Source organism: Agelaius phoeniceus, chromosome 5, assembly GCF_051311805.1.
Source record: "Agelaius phoeniceus isolate bAgePho1 chromosome 5, bAgePho1.hap1, whole genome shotgun sequence".
Classification (NCBI taxonomy): Eukaryota; Metazoa; Chordata; class Aves; order Passeriformes; family Icteridae; genus Agelaius; species Agelaius phoeniceus.
This window is the reverse complement of record NC_135269.1, coordinates 19,555,909-19,569,660: the sequence shown is the minus strand read 5'-3', so window position 1 is coordinate 19,569,660 and position 13,752 is coordinate 19,555,909. Positions and strand designations below refer to the sequence as shown.

At 40.6% G+C, this 13,752-nt stretch overlaps 2 protein-coding genes across 7 annotated transcripts; one reads left to right on the top strand and one right to left on the bottom strand.

The window, feature by feature from the left end:
• Positions 1 to 15: 15 nt before the first annotated feature.
• Positions 16 to 9,710, bottom strand: TDG (thymine DNA glycosylase). Of its 6 annotated transcripts, XM_054632102.2 has the most exons (11): positions 9,364 to 9,439; positions 7,235 to 7,334; positions 6,974 to 7,122; positions 5,943 to 6,172; positions 5,398 to 5,467; positions 4,685 to 4,820; positions 4,523 to 4,605; positions 4,347 to 4,441; positions 2,694 to 2,865; positions 2,289 to 2,417; positions 16 to 2,189 (listed from the first exon to the last, which is right to left on the bottom strand). In XM_054632102.2, the coding sequence occupies exons 3-11, from the start codon at positions 7,065 to 7,067 to the stop codon at positions 2,050 to 2,052; spliced, it is 1,149 nt and encodes a 382-aa protein (XP_054488077.1). In that variant the 5' UTR covers positions 7,068 to 7,122; positions 7,235 to 7,334; positions 9,364 to 9,439; the 3' UTR covers positions 16 to 2,049. The 6 variants fall into 6 exon arrangements, with proteins under 6 accessions (XP_054488077.1, XP_077034568.1, XP_054488074.1 ...); XM_077178453.1 differs by lacking the exons at positions 7,235 to 7,334; positions 9,364 to 9,439 and adding an exon at positions 9,596 to 9,710; XM_054632099.2 differs by lacking the exon at positions 7,235 to 7,334 and having other exon boundaries at positions 6,974 to 7,067; positions 9,364 to 9,587.
• Positions 9,503 to 11,618, top strand: UQCC6 (ubiquinol-cytochrome c reductase complex assembly factor 6). Its single transcript, XM_054632105.2, has 2 exons — positions 9,503 to 9,833; positions 11,438 to 11,618. Exons 1-2 carry the CDS (start codon positions 9,609 to 9,611, stop codon positions 11,531 to 11,533), a joined length of 321 nt encoding a protein of 106 aa, XP_054488080.2. The 5' UTR covers positions 9,503 to 9,608; the 3' UTR covers positions 11,534 to 11,618.
• The last annotated feature ends 2,134 nt before the right edge of the window (positions 11,619 to 13,752 follow it).

The following is a 13,752-nucleotide window of genomic DNA, read 5'->3' as shown; positions in this document are numbered from 1 at the left end:
TCCAATACACTGAAGTACAATTCCCGATTTTATTGTGAAACATTGATAGACTTAAGACAAATTAAGAACTTCTGTATCACTGTAACAAAAAGAGCACCAGTTTTGAGGAAGGACACAGAACTGCAGTATTTAGTGGAATGGTCATTGCACACTCAACTGTATTTTATAGCGAGATAACCAAGTGGGTGATTCCATTAAGGAAGAGACCTTTCCCTTACAATCAAACAGGATAGCCTTTCAGGACTTGCATCCTACTGTGCTACATATGCAGCAGTGCTAATTTCATGCTTCTAATTTTATTGAAAATAAAACTAAATTTAAACAAATCCCTGATGCAAGATACTTCAAGCACCTGCAGGAAAACATCCATGTAAACAGCAATACATGATTCAGTACACTTTAAATAACAGACAAGTCCTATACCTTTCTGACAATATGTGGAATAGCTTTTTGCTGCAACTAATAAACACAATCAGAATCATAATGCACACTCACTTGATTGAAGATTCTCAGAATTAACCCACATAATTTTGGAAGAAACTGTAAACACGGCTGCCTCACAACAGGCTGACAGTGTGTGATCTCTATAAGAGGTGTTACAGCAGGATTAGAACCTACATTAACCAGTTACACACAACTGACAACTGTCACTAGCTGTGAAGAGAGGATAAATCACACTGGTACAGGAATCTCTGACCAGCATGGAATGTGGAGATACTGTTTGTGTCTGTTTTCAAGTATATGAAGCACCAAATGTCATAAGATCATCAAAACTTTAGTGTTTTGATCAGCTTATTGCTTTTACTTCATCTTTTCCTCACATGATAAAAGAGGGAACGAAGATGAGTTAGGCACCAGGATTAATTTTATTTTTCTCATTCACTAATATTGGCCAAAATTGTGTATCATTTAGGTAAGTTCCTCAGAAGAGAGTTATAGTTTCTACAGACAGCTTCTTATTCATGGAACAGCTGTCCCTGTATTCAATTCAGTGTTTTTAAGTAGAATAAAGGGAACACCCTCTAAGAGGTAGAACAGATTGAAGAGAGCTTAATGTTAAAAACTGCTAAACTGAAAATCTATTTCACCCAGTGCTAATTGTACATGATGTAAATAACATAGCTGTACATGACTTTTAAAGAGAAAGCAGTCTTTCACTTCTCTGTCTTATTCAAAGGGGTTGGCTCCTGCTAAAGGTCAGGCAAAGGGACTAACTTTTTGGAAATGATGGAGTTTAATAACGCAGAATTCAAGAACTACCACCGCTCTTTGTTTTTGCTTTTTTTTAAAAGCAATTCTAGTTCCTTACATTGGAATTTAAGGGGGAAAGAGATGGAGTGGTAGAAAAACCTTATCCTAAGAGAGCTCAGCTAGAATATTTAGGCCCTGTCCTGTGTGACACAAGTTTTCCTCCCCAGTGTTGTGACTTGAGATGATGTCTTCACTCCCTTCATCCTCAATTATGGTACACTCACTGAACAGACAAGAGCTCTCTCATTCCACCCAGAAGACAGCACCCATAGCTGCAGAACACAACTTTCTACACTTTTTAAGACAGTAAAAGGCAGTCTTAAAAAGCACCATTTCCATAACTGTGCATGATTAAAAACACTGCTTCACACAAGGTAAGGGTACATTTTCCATTTTCCCCTCTGGATATAAAAGTATTAAGAGATACCCAAATATTGAGGCATCAGTAAAAAGTATACTGCTGCTGTTCCTACCACGTTGCCATTTATGGAATAAAATTAACACCCCAAAGAAATCTTCACAAATGAGAAAGCAATTTGTTAAAACGGAAGAAATGGTATACGTTAAATATAAAACTCATATACAAAAAAGGGCTAACTTTTTTTAAAAAGTTTGGACAGTTCCTTAAAATTATCTAGTTCATTGATTTCAGCCTACCACACACTTACTTTGGACTACAATAAAATAACTAGGGGAAATAATATACTATTGAGATGCTTCAGTTGGAGAACTGAGGTACCAATCTTGATCACTGCATTAAAACTGCAGCATGTGTGCATAGCCGAGAAGAAACAGCTCCTACACGCTGCTTCCCTCTTCTTCCTGTGTCATGCCAGCATTGAACTCTGGAATCTGGTCTGCAAAGGACTGTGTCATCCACTGTCCATTAGGAACCTCACTGAAGGACAACCCTTTGCAGTACTGTGGATTGCATCCTGCTGAACAAACAAAAATCACACAATTTTTAAAGGCAGTTGACACCATGGGCTCTTTGTTCCCCAGCAATGGCTGCAGACTGAATGCCCCAAGTACTTTACCAGTTCCATTTGAAGACAAGCTGCACTGGTCAGTGTCATACAGCGCACGGTCACAGTAAGCTCCTCCATACGCTGCTTCATAGCCTGGGTCATACTTTTCTTCTTTGACAGCCATCTTTTTAGCATCCTCTGCACAAACAGAGCAGCTCAAGCATTAATATTTAGAATAAAAACTATCAAAGAGGACTTTTATTGGAAAAGCCACAAATTCTACAAGATTCTACCTGCTCCCCTTAAAAAATGTAGGCTGTACTATAGAGAATGGAATCTATAATTCTATACCACACAGTTTAGTGAATCACATCTCCCCATTAAAAAATTCTTTATTTCTTTCTGCTTGGGAAACTGCTAGTATTGTACACTACAATACGTTTTAATGAAGTGTTAACAAAATAAAAACAATACCTTGTGCAAGTTGCAAGTCAAATGTGTACTGCACTTCCTGGACCTCCATGTTGGGTGCGATGCCTTTCAGTTGATCCCTTAAGTCTTTCAGCTTAATGTAATAATGGACTTTATCTTGTGCCCGAGGAAACTGAGCACATCTTGCACTGGAAGATGGCATAACGTAGCAGAGCTTGAGACAAAGACCAAGAAAAAAAGCATTACTGATCCCCGAGCTATGAGTTAATACTTAGTGCATTCAGAACAATTTAACTGTTCTAACTATTTGTACAAACTTCAACTAATGCCACAGGTGGTTGTGGAAGGGGCTAAAATGAGTTTTCATTTTTCTTGGCCAGCCATCTGTCTTGCCCTGAAGACAGGGCTGATTACCAGCTGCTAAGGGCGCAATTTTCACCAGTTATTTATGTGCTGCAGGAGAAGCAACAACATGTGTGTTACAAGAGAGCAGAGCATACTCTAGAACTCCCTTAACAAGCAGAGCTCTGAGCCAGGGCATAGAGGAGTACATGATAGCATGCAAAGATCCCAACGCAGTGAGGGAAGCACCACAGGTTAATTAGCCTGGCTTACTGGCAAAGTGCATCTGCATGATGTACGCCAGGGTGTGAAATTGTTGTTAAGTGTGGTTGGAGCCAGCTTCAGTGTTTCTACCTCTGCCTACAGCCCTAACTAAAGATATCAAGTTAGTTCAAGAAAAATAAACTGTATTCAATACTTCTATTACCATTCAGTCTTCATGAACAAGTACCAGTAAAGGGGATTATTTTTCTTACAAATACATCTACTGTAGAAGTCCTTAAGAGCTACCTAAGGAGCAATACTTTATCCAATGATTTTTCATGCTCTAATGGCAACACTTCCACCTTTACAGAAAGGCAGCTGAAACTTGCAGCACTAATAATTGAGGATAAAAATAAGAAGAAAAACAATCCAAACTTTTGAACTGACAAGGTAATGAAGCTTTAGAATAAGCTACCTTGGCAAGCAGTGTAATCACCTTTGCTTTAACTTGTTTATAAGAACACATTAAACAATCCAATTATTAATAATACATAGCTGGTCTCTTGAGATATTTTCCAGCACTAGAGTTCTATGACTAATGCACTCTTCATCAAATTGCTTGTTTTATCTTAAGCACCAACTTTAACTTCAAACTGCAGGAAGTTAAGGAGACCTAGTCTGACAGAAGAGCTTGGGCATGCCCAGATCCAGCAATGCTGAAGGGTCATGTGCAGTAGCATAAGGATGGACTTGCTGTTCTTTCTCCCCCACTATGGCACTGCATGGTCACGGTCAGTATCAAAATCCAGTAATACAAATACCCAGGGAATTGGACACAGGGGATCAGATGAAAATTATCATAAAAGCAGGCATGTATTACTTGTATTTTACGCAGTCCTCAGAGAATGCACCAACCTACGAACCATAACAAGCCATTTCTCAAAAGAAGTCTGCAAGGCTGAAGAAGCTGCATTAAAGATGTGTCCACAAACTGCATTACTCCCCCTTCTCTAAGTAAAAACCTTTCACACCTCTTGTACTCTGGTCAAACTGGTATAATCCCAAGTGTGTGCAAAGCCTGAGATTTCATTAATTTTTAAATAATCAATATGGAGTGCCCTAGTTTTGTTTCTCAGTCTCAATACTTACAGTTTCTGTATCTGGCACTTTGTGTGGCTGCAGCCCAAATTCCAAGTTCTTAACTTTAATTCCAAAAACTTCTTTACTAAAAATTTCATAAATACCTAAAATGAAAATATAGGATAAGTGAAAAAAAAAAAAGCTACTGGCAGAAAAAAATTCATTTAAAAGTATAAGTTCCTCACATTTTCCATTAAAAGCTGCTATACGAGGTTTATACTTTTGTAGCTTCTGCATCAGAATTCTCCCTCCTTCCCGAAACTCTTTGCTAAAAGACAAAATATTCAAAATTATAATCACAACTATTAATTCATTAACAAGCCTGATATTTCCTTTTATTATCTTACCTGGAGAGGTCTTTGCTTCCAGGTGTTGTCCTTTCAACCATGTTTGTAAATCCAATCCCATATTTATGTGGCAAGGTGTGGTCATCCATGTGGTTCAGCTGTTCATTACTTAGACCAGACATGAACAGACACTTCCCTGTGAAGTAGGAAGATAGATATGCATTTACCTTTTTCCAAGGAAAAGAAAACAGAGTCAAAAAATTCCACTTGACTGCTGCAGTACTGGAATGCTAAAGGAAGAATCTATTTTAACAAAGTATCAGTTAATTTGCGAAGACTACTGACCTATCCGAAAGTTTTAAAATAGCCAATATTACTTTACCTCCTCCAAAGGCCCCAGTGAACAGGAATTCCTTATCATGATCAGGCAAACCAGTCTTTTATTCTAGAAGCTCAGTACAGAGCTTTAGATTTTGTGATTCATTTAAGCAGTGATCAATATGGATTTGGGGGAAAGAGTGTGGCAAATACTATGTGTCAGCTTTCTTTGACAATTTGCCATTGCTTCTCCTTTCACTGGGCCTCTCTGACAGAACTCACTGTCTTGAACTCATATTTAGCATATAAAAATCCCTCTCTGAAGAAAAAATACCCAAAAATCAACAAACCAAAACCCAGGAGAAAAATAAAAACCATACTAGTTTAATTAAAATGCCACAAGTTCTAACAAAGTTCTGCAAATGTTAAAAGAAGAAAGAAAAACAAAAACGTACAAAAATGGTTTCCAGGTCCTGGGTAATGATGTCCTTTGTAAGCTGCCATCAGGCCAGGGTTTATGCCAATCTACAAAGATACCAGTCCATTTTAACAATGACAACATGGCTTGCTAGTCAAGAATTTAATCAAGTTACAGTAAGGATGCTTATTCAATTCTCACAAAATTACTGTTAATAAACAAAAATGTATTAATGGCACCTTCCATCACTATTTAAAAAACCTGACAATTTTGCAGCAGTGCCTCATTTAGATGTCCAAGGTCAAAAGAGCAGCTCAGAGGGTGCAGAGCTTCCAGGAAATAAAGCACCATGTTATGAGCTCTCATGAATCTGTACTAAACATGAGCCTTAGACTCCTCAGAAATTAGGACTAAGTTTTAACATAAAATGCAAAGCAGGCTCTACACACAGGAAACAGTTTATGTACTTTATCTTGCAAGATTTTGCCATATAAGCAATGTAGATGAGTAAGCAGAAAGAATGTAAATCATAACAGGTAAATACAAGACTTTTCTACCTAATCTTGAAATTGAATTACTCACTATTACAATATCCAGATCAAAGGTCAAAATATCTGGCAAAGTCTTGGTCAGAAGTTCAGCTTCAGATACACCATTAAAACGGTCCACTTTTCTTTTGACTTTAAAAGTATCTGTGATCTTTTCTTGTTTGCCTTTTGACTTGGCTGGTTTTTCTTTTTTAACAGCAGGCTTTTTGGGTTGCTTTGGCTCAGTTGCTTTGGCTTTTCTTTTCCTTCCCCCTTTTTTAACTTCTGAAACACACAACAAATACTCTTTTTGTACATTTCCCATGTTGCAGTGTGGATATTCAAATAGACTCAGCTAAATGTATGGACACAGAGAGAAAGCAAAGAGGTAAATTTACCTTCAAAATTCATTAATTTAAGCAACACACCTGAAGCTTTCTCATCTTCTGGTTCTTAAAAGTTTAGAGATTCAGGCAGCACAGGCACTGGCCATGACATGACCACCCAGAGATTGCTCTCTCTCTCTCTCTCTCTCTCTATCTCTATGTTCATTAATAATGTTGAGCTGTAGAACAGTGTCACTTTCCAACAGTTAGTCTTTGTTTAAATAAGCCACACTATACAAAACAATTCCTAGTAACCAATTCCCTACCTGTGATTACTACACAAACTAAGCAACCATTCAAACAAAAATATTTCAAATAAATTATACTGTACTTCTCTTGCAGAAAGTTAAAAAAACATAGGTATTTTGAAGCCAGAATCTTAAAAAAACCTTCTCTAACACAATGCTAAAACCCATTACTTCAGCTAAGATAATGCATTTACCTATTGAAAAAAAATCTGCTTTTCTTGGAACAAGATAATTATGTGAGACTGAACAATGTGCATACATTCACATGCATTTACTTCCTCTCTTTTTAATCGTCTGTTAGAACATGTTTCTTAAAGAATACAATTAATCAATACTTCCAAGGAAAGGAAATCCAATAGGTCCAAGGAAGCAATTTAAGAGCAATATTTTTTTCCCAATCAATCACGTGAGAGCGATTGATTCAGCTTGCTCACACAACCCAATCAAGCTACCTTTTGGAGGCTCCTGAGCAATGTTTGGCTCTGGAATGCCCTCTAGAGTTGGCTGCTCAGTCATCATTTCCATGTTGGGCACTGCAGTCATCATCTGATGGAATGGAAATGAGTAAAATGCTTGAGCTTGCTGAAGATATGCGTAATATCTTAGAGAGGAAGAAAGAAAGAAATAATTTATCAACAATTTAGAAACTTACCGATGTACCAAACAGAATGTAAAGGTCAAACTTTATCAAGGCTGGCATGTACTGCACTTACATTCTCTGATGACTCTGTTAACCCACAACATCAAAGCAGTCTGGCTGCTTAGCTGGTATCAGTTCACCCCAACATTAACAGCACAGTTCTCTTGTAATTGCTATGATGTGGAATTAACACAGCATTTGTAAGGGAAGAATAGAACTTTTATCTTTTTTTTTTTGTCAAATCACCATAGCACACATTTCCAAAGCAAACTGTCTATCAAACAGACCAACAATTTATAATGCATGTTGAACTAAAGCTCTCTGGGCTTCCAGTTCCCCAAATTTTAGATCTTTTTTATGTGGTGTCAGTTGCTTGATCTGATAAGACACAGAATGGATGAATCATTCAGGGCTATAAAGCATTAAGAATACACACAGGATTTGTCACTATGCAGATTATTAAACAGCTTTAACAAGCTGAGTGGCAGATGTCCTGCTATCACACACTGGATCCCAACACAAGTATTGCACTTATTCCACATGGCAGTGTTCACATATACAGAGATCCTATGCATAAAGGCATTTTTTCCATAGACAGTTCTCTCTCTCCACATATTTATTAGGCATATACAACCCTCACACCCATTTCTACTTTATTCTGTCACTCCCTTCTACCTACACAGCCACCTTCTTGTCTATAGCTTCTACTGCCTCATAAATACATAGCAAGGACTTGGTAAACAGTAGATTTTCAGGAAATAATTTTATCATCTCAGAGCTATAATTAAAAACACCAAATAATTTTTAGATATAGAGATATTTGTCCAAGAAGGTCAATGGCATCCTGTGTTAGCAATAGCATGGCCAGCAGGACCAGGGCAGGGATTGTCCCCCTGGACTTGGCACTGCTGAGGCCACATCTTGGGCCCTGTGTTCAGTTTTGGGCCTTTCACTACAGGAAGGCGCTGGAGCATGCCCAGAGAAAGGCAACAGATCTGGGGAAAGGTCTGGAGCAGCTGAGGGAGCTGGGGGTGTTTACCCTAAAGAAAAGGAAATTCAGGGGTGACCTTATCACTCTCCACAACCACCTGAAAAGAGGTTGAAGCTGGGTTGGTCTCAAGCAACAAGTGACAAGACAAGGGGAAATGACCTCATATTGTGCCAGGGGAGGTTTAGATTGGATATTAGGACAAATTTCTTCATGGAAAGGCTTGTCAACTATTGGAATAGGCTGCCCAGGGAACTGCCCAGAGTCACCACACTGGAGGTATTTAAAATATGTTATAGAATGTGTAAATTTATGGACAGGGTTTAGTGGTGGACTTGGCAGTGCTGTGTTTATGGTTGGATTCAACGATTTTAGAGGTCTTATCCAACCTAAATGATTCTGATTTAAAATTTCTCAAAAGAAGGGAGCATTCCCTACTACACACTGAGTTTTTAAGAAACCCACAGTCTTGTGATCAAGACACTAATTTTAACCCAGATATCTATCCTGAAACAAGGAGAATAAATATGAACATATATCTGTCAGATTCCAGGGAAGTTGCCTAACAAAGCTATAGGAGATTTTCTGAGTACAGGGAATACTTTAAACCCTCTGCTAGAAGAGTTCCATTTTACATAAAATACTTGTACAGTTAACGAACCGAAAAAAACTGATTTTCAGATTTGTATATACTTTAGGCCAGATTTCTTGCGTGGGTTCAGAAATATTTTTTTGTAATGATATATACATATTATAGAACATTTAATTAAGTACTTTTAGTATCACCATGAAAAGGTAGTGATTTGTTCCTCTCCCCTCCCTTCAGTTCATTATTTTTTCCTCTCCCTGCGCCCCCCCCCCCCTTCCGTTCACGCTAAAAAACAAAGGAAAAAAAGAAAAAGGTAAAAGAAAAATATATGCTCACTGCAACAAAACCAGGTATTAAGTAATTTTCAAATCCCCTTCGGGACAGAGACACGATCGCGCTCACGCTCCCTACGGCCTCCGCGCTCCCCCAGCCGCGGGCCCGGGAGCCTCAGAGGCCCGGGAGACTCAGAGCCCCGGGAGCGCCTTCCCTCCCTCTTTGTGCCCAAGGAGGGAGGCGGCCGTCACAGCGCGGCCCCAGCTTCCCGTGGGATGAGGGGAAGGAGGAGAAAGACAATGGGTGATCCCCACCGCAAGGCCCGAGAGCGGCTGCGGGGGCCCCCCGGTACCTGCCCAGCTCCGGGCCCTCCATGCCGGGCGAGCCCGACGGCCCCGTCGCTGTCGCTGTCGCCAGGGTCGCCGCCGGCTCCCCCCACGATCCCAATGACCTGCTGGGCGCGCCGCTCACGTGACCACGCCGGCCAATGGGGGCGCAGGGCGGGGCCGCGGCCGCCCCGGGCCGGGGGCATGAGGGGGCGGCCGGCGGCCGAGCCGAGGTGTGGGTGGTGTGTCGCGACTCACCCCGCTTGACTCAATGTTCCCCGGTAAGGGCGGGCCTTCGCACCTTCTTCCCGGTTCCCTTCCCCTCCCGGCGGCAGCGGGGATGACGCACGTCCGGCGCGGTCCGTGCACAGGGCCCGCCCCCGCAGCCATGCCCGCCGGCGCGTCGTGGCCCACCTACCTGCGGGCGCTGGCGGCCAGCATGCTGGCCATGTTCGCGGGGGCTGAGGTCGTGCACAGGTACTACAGGCCTGACCTTGTAAGTGCTGGGAGGGTCCTGTTCGCTGGTAGCGTGTGTGCGGGATGGAGGGTCTGCTGGAGAGGCTGTGCCTCAGAAAGGTCTCTGGCCTGGCGGTGGGCAGAGATCAGCCTCTACAGAGGCATTGGCGAGGCCACCAGGGTTTCATTGTGGCCGGTTCTGGGCTCCTCAGTACAAGAAAGACAAGGAGCTGCTGGAACGGGTCCAGTGAAGGGTCACGAAGATGATGCAGGGTCTGCAGCGTCTCTTGGGAGAGATGATTGAGAGGGGATCTCATTAATGCTTATAAATACCTCAGAGGTGGGTGCCAAGAGAGTGGTGCCAGACTGTTTTCAGTGGTGACCAGCGACAGGATGAGGAGCAAGGGCCATAAACTAAACGATAAGGAGTTCCACCTTAATATGAGGAAGAACTTCTTTCCATTGAGGATGGTAGAGCACTGGAACAGCCTGCCCACGGAGGTCATGGAGTCTCCCTCCCTAGACATAATCCAACCCACCTGAACACATTCGTGTGTGATCTGCTCTAGGTGACCCTGCTTGAAAGGGGGCTAGGACTGGATGATCTCCAGAGGATGATCTTCCAACTCTTAACAATGCTGTGACTGTGACACTGTGGACATAATACTACCATGTGTCGAGAAGGGGTCTCTGCTGTGGGAAGCTGTGTTTTGAAAAGAGTGTGCAAAAGTGGCAAGAAGGGGCTGTACTAGATTTAAAATAGACTTTATTTCCTCCAGTAATGGAAATGAAGGTGACCAAAAGTTAACATTAGAAATTATGACAGATGAGGATGTAAAAATGGCAGTCACAGAATTAAACTCTAAATGAAATCATCCACTAGGAATAGTAATGGTTTAGTTTAGCCTCCTGGAGGTCGGACTTGAAAGCTTTCTCTCATCCTCCTGCTCACATATTCTTCTTGGGTTTTTTAATTCTCTGGGCTACTTTCAAATGGGAAACAAGTTTTAAAAAATTACCATGCTTGAGCTGTCAGCTCAAAATTGAAGCAATGATGCTTCAGTCATTGATAAATACATCAGAATTTCTGTGTTTTAGTAGTCTCTACTGTAGCCTTCATTACTGGCAAATTGACATATTTATTCAGTGATCAAATTACCTATATCTCTTAAGTAGCATGAATTTTGAGGAGGTGCAGTTCTTCAAATGTCATGTTATCTGGTACCTTTTTAAAATTTTAACTCCAGTTTCAGTGCCTTATTTCTAAATCAGGGCAGTAGAAGCAGTGAAACATTTTCTTCTATCACGAAGAGTATGTGAGGAAACTTCAGCTGTGCTAGAACATCTTTACCAAACTCACTTTAATGGCAAAAATAAGCTTTGTTCCTTTAAAACAAACTGTCTGTTCTTCCTTTTATCTTTTTTTTTCCCAAATTGTATTTTACTACTGAAAAATAAGTCAAGTTTCAAAAAGGTAATAATTCTTAAGGTGTTTTGCATGTAGGAATTATATTCTGCTCAGAAAAAGAGGGTGGTAAAATCACAGTTTAGCTGTCATGCTCTTCCAGAGTAAGCTCATTTACTGTTTTGGGAGTTTAGTTTTTTCTCTGTCACAACACTGATGTCTTTCTCTGTTTTTAATAGAGCATACCTGAAATACCTCCTAAGCCTGGAGAACTGAGAACTGAACTGTTGGGTCTAAAAGAAAGATCAAGCGAAGTTCAGACTTCACAACACTGACCAGAGTTTATTTTTGTTGTGAAAACTAGAACTGATAAAATATTTATCCAACTGTTTAAGTTCCAGAAATACATATGTGAAATACTGTGCTCCTGTCATGTGTCTTTGCTTTCCTTTGAGCAGAGTTGCAGGCAGCATTAAAAACAAACATACAGTGAATGCTGTTGGTAAAAGTCCCATCAGTTGTGTGCCAAAATGCTTGTGAGTTCATAAATCTGGATTACATTTTACGTATACTTCAGAATAAGGCGTCAAACCATGACACAGATGTGTATCACTAACAGGAAATCTGCTTTGGTCCACTGTAAGGCTGGAATCTTACCGTTTGGTCATCTCAGTTAAAATGGGGCAGATTACACTGAAATCAGATTTGTTTGTGCTCCATTTGGGCATCTTCATCTGTCTATGGCTGCTTTTGATAGCTGTAAATATGCAAAACTCTGAAAGTGCAGGTTTACCTTTCTGTTTGGAAATAGAATCACCACAACACTCTTGCACCAGGAACTTGAAGATTCAGTCACCATCCTGTGAAGGTGGCTCAATAACCCAGTTTTGAATGGTACATAGAGCTTGGAAAGTTTGGGATTGTTTTACTTGAGAAAGGTGCCAGGACAAAGCACAGGCTTCATCCTCAGTTGTCACTTAAGTTTAACTTGTAAAAACACAGTCTGACACATTACCTGGTAAGGAAACAAAAAGCTCCCTAATTCCTACTGCCAAAGTACTTGGAAGTCTTGTTAGAGCAGAGAGATCCAGAAATTATCACAGTAAGTGCTACATTTACATCAGTTCTTGCTATGAAGCTATTATTTTATTTATGCCTATGTAAGCTGGAGTGGTTTTCCTAGGAAAAAAGGTTTATAGTTCTTATGCATGTCTGTGTGTCTGCTCTCACCAAGTTTTACAGCTATTGGTGGGATGAGCTCCTCTCCTGCTCTTGTATGCCCATGTGTACACTTTTTATATAACTAAATCACATCCTCTCAGGCATCTTTATTAATGACAGCAGGCAGTGAGAGAGAGGCTCTGGTAAAACACAGATGTTAAGCCCAAACAAAATCTATCAATGAAAAAATCTTAATAGATCGACTTCCAGTGAAAAGACTTTTTCCTTTACTGCACCTAAACAAAGCTGAGATTGTCAACCTTCTAGTTCAGCAGAAGGTAAAGTTTATTGAAGAGAAAATGGGACAGTTCAGTATTTTGTTTCTGTTCTAACTGGACCATGAACAGCAGATTTTGATGATCCCTTTAACAATCCAGCATTCACCAGCCCTTGCAACTGTTACTCAGACTTTGTCAGATTATCACCTCTTATGTTGTTGATTTCTGACATGCAAGATGCATTTTTCTCTATTTTCTAAAGGTTTTTCAGATCTTAAGGCTGCAGAGGGAAGCTTCTGCTAATTAGGCTTAGATTTCTAAGTGTATCCTGCTGCTACTCGAAACTGAGCATCAGGGAGCTCTGCCTTTTCTAGCACTGAGGGAAACGTCCTCATTAGTGCTTATCTCGGAATAGCAAAGCTGACAATGCACCAAGTTTTAACAGCAGAGGTGACAGCCCCAGAATCAGCATAACTGCAGCACTGAAAGAAACAGTGCTGACTGACACTTCCACTACTGCCACCATTTTGCTTCAGAGCTCACAAAAAAAAAGGCAACTTACAAGTGCATTTTGTGCTTATTAATAGCAAACAGTTGTCACAGCAGGGTGTAGAGAAAGCTGCTGGACCACAGCTGTGTTGCACATGATATTCTCAGCTGAAGTATATGAAGAAGCAGAAAGCATAACTCTCAAGTATGCTTCTTTATTTCTGAAATTTAATCAGTTTTGTCACCCTCAAACCAACCAAAGCAATGAGAATTTCAGCTATACAACAGAACTAGGTTTGCTTAAATCTACAAGTAACTTACAGATTAAAAATACTGGAGGAGGCCATCCTTCCCCTTTAGTTTGTTAGGCAAACTAAACTTCCGAATCATACAGGAGGTGGGAGCAACCTTTGTTAACTCAGAAGTCAAATGGAGAGATGTAGGTAGTAATGATACATTTCTGAGTGTATCACTGAAAGTAAGTGATACTTTAGGAGGTTGATTGCTACAGAGCACAAAGTTTCACTGGTAAAGTAAGGGGATATGCCCTTTCTGCCGTTTAGGAACAGTGCCAAAGGCTGCTTCTAAAACTGACAGTGCCAGCTGCTGAAACTCGTGTTAGACCA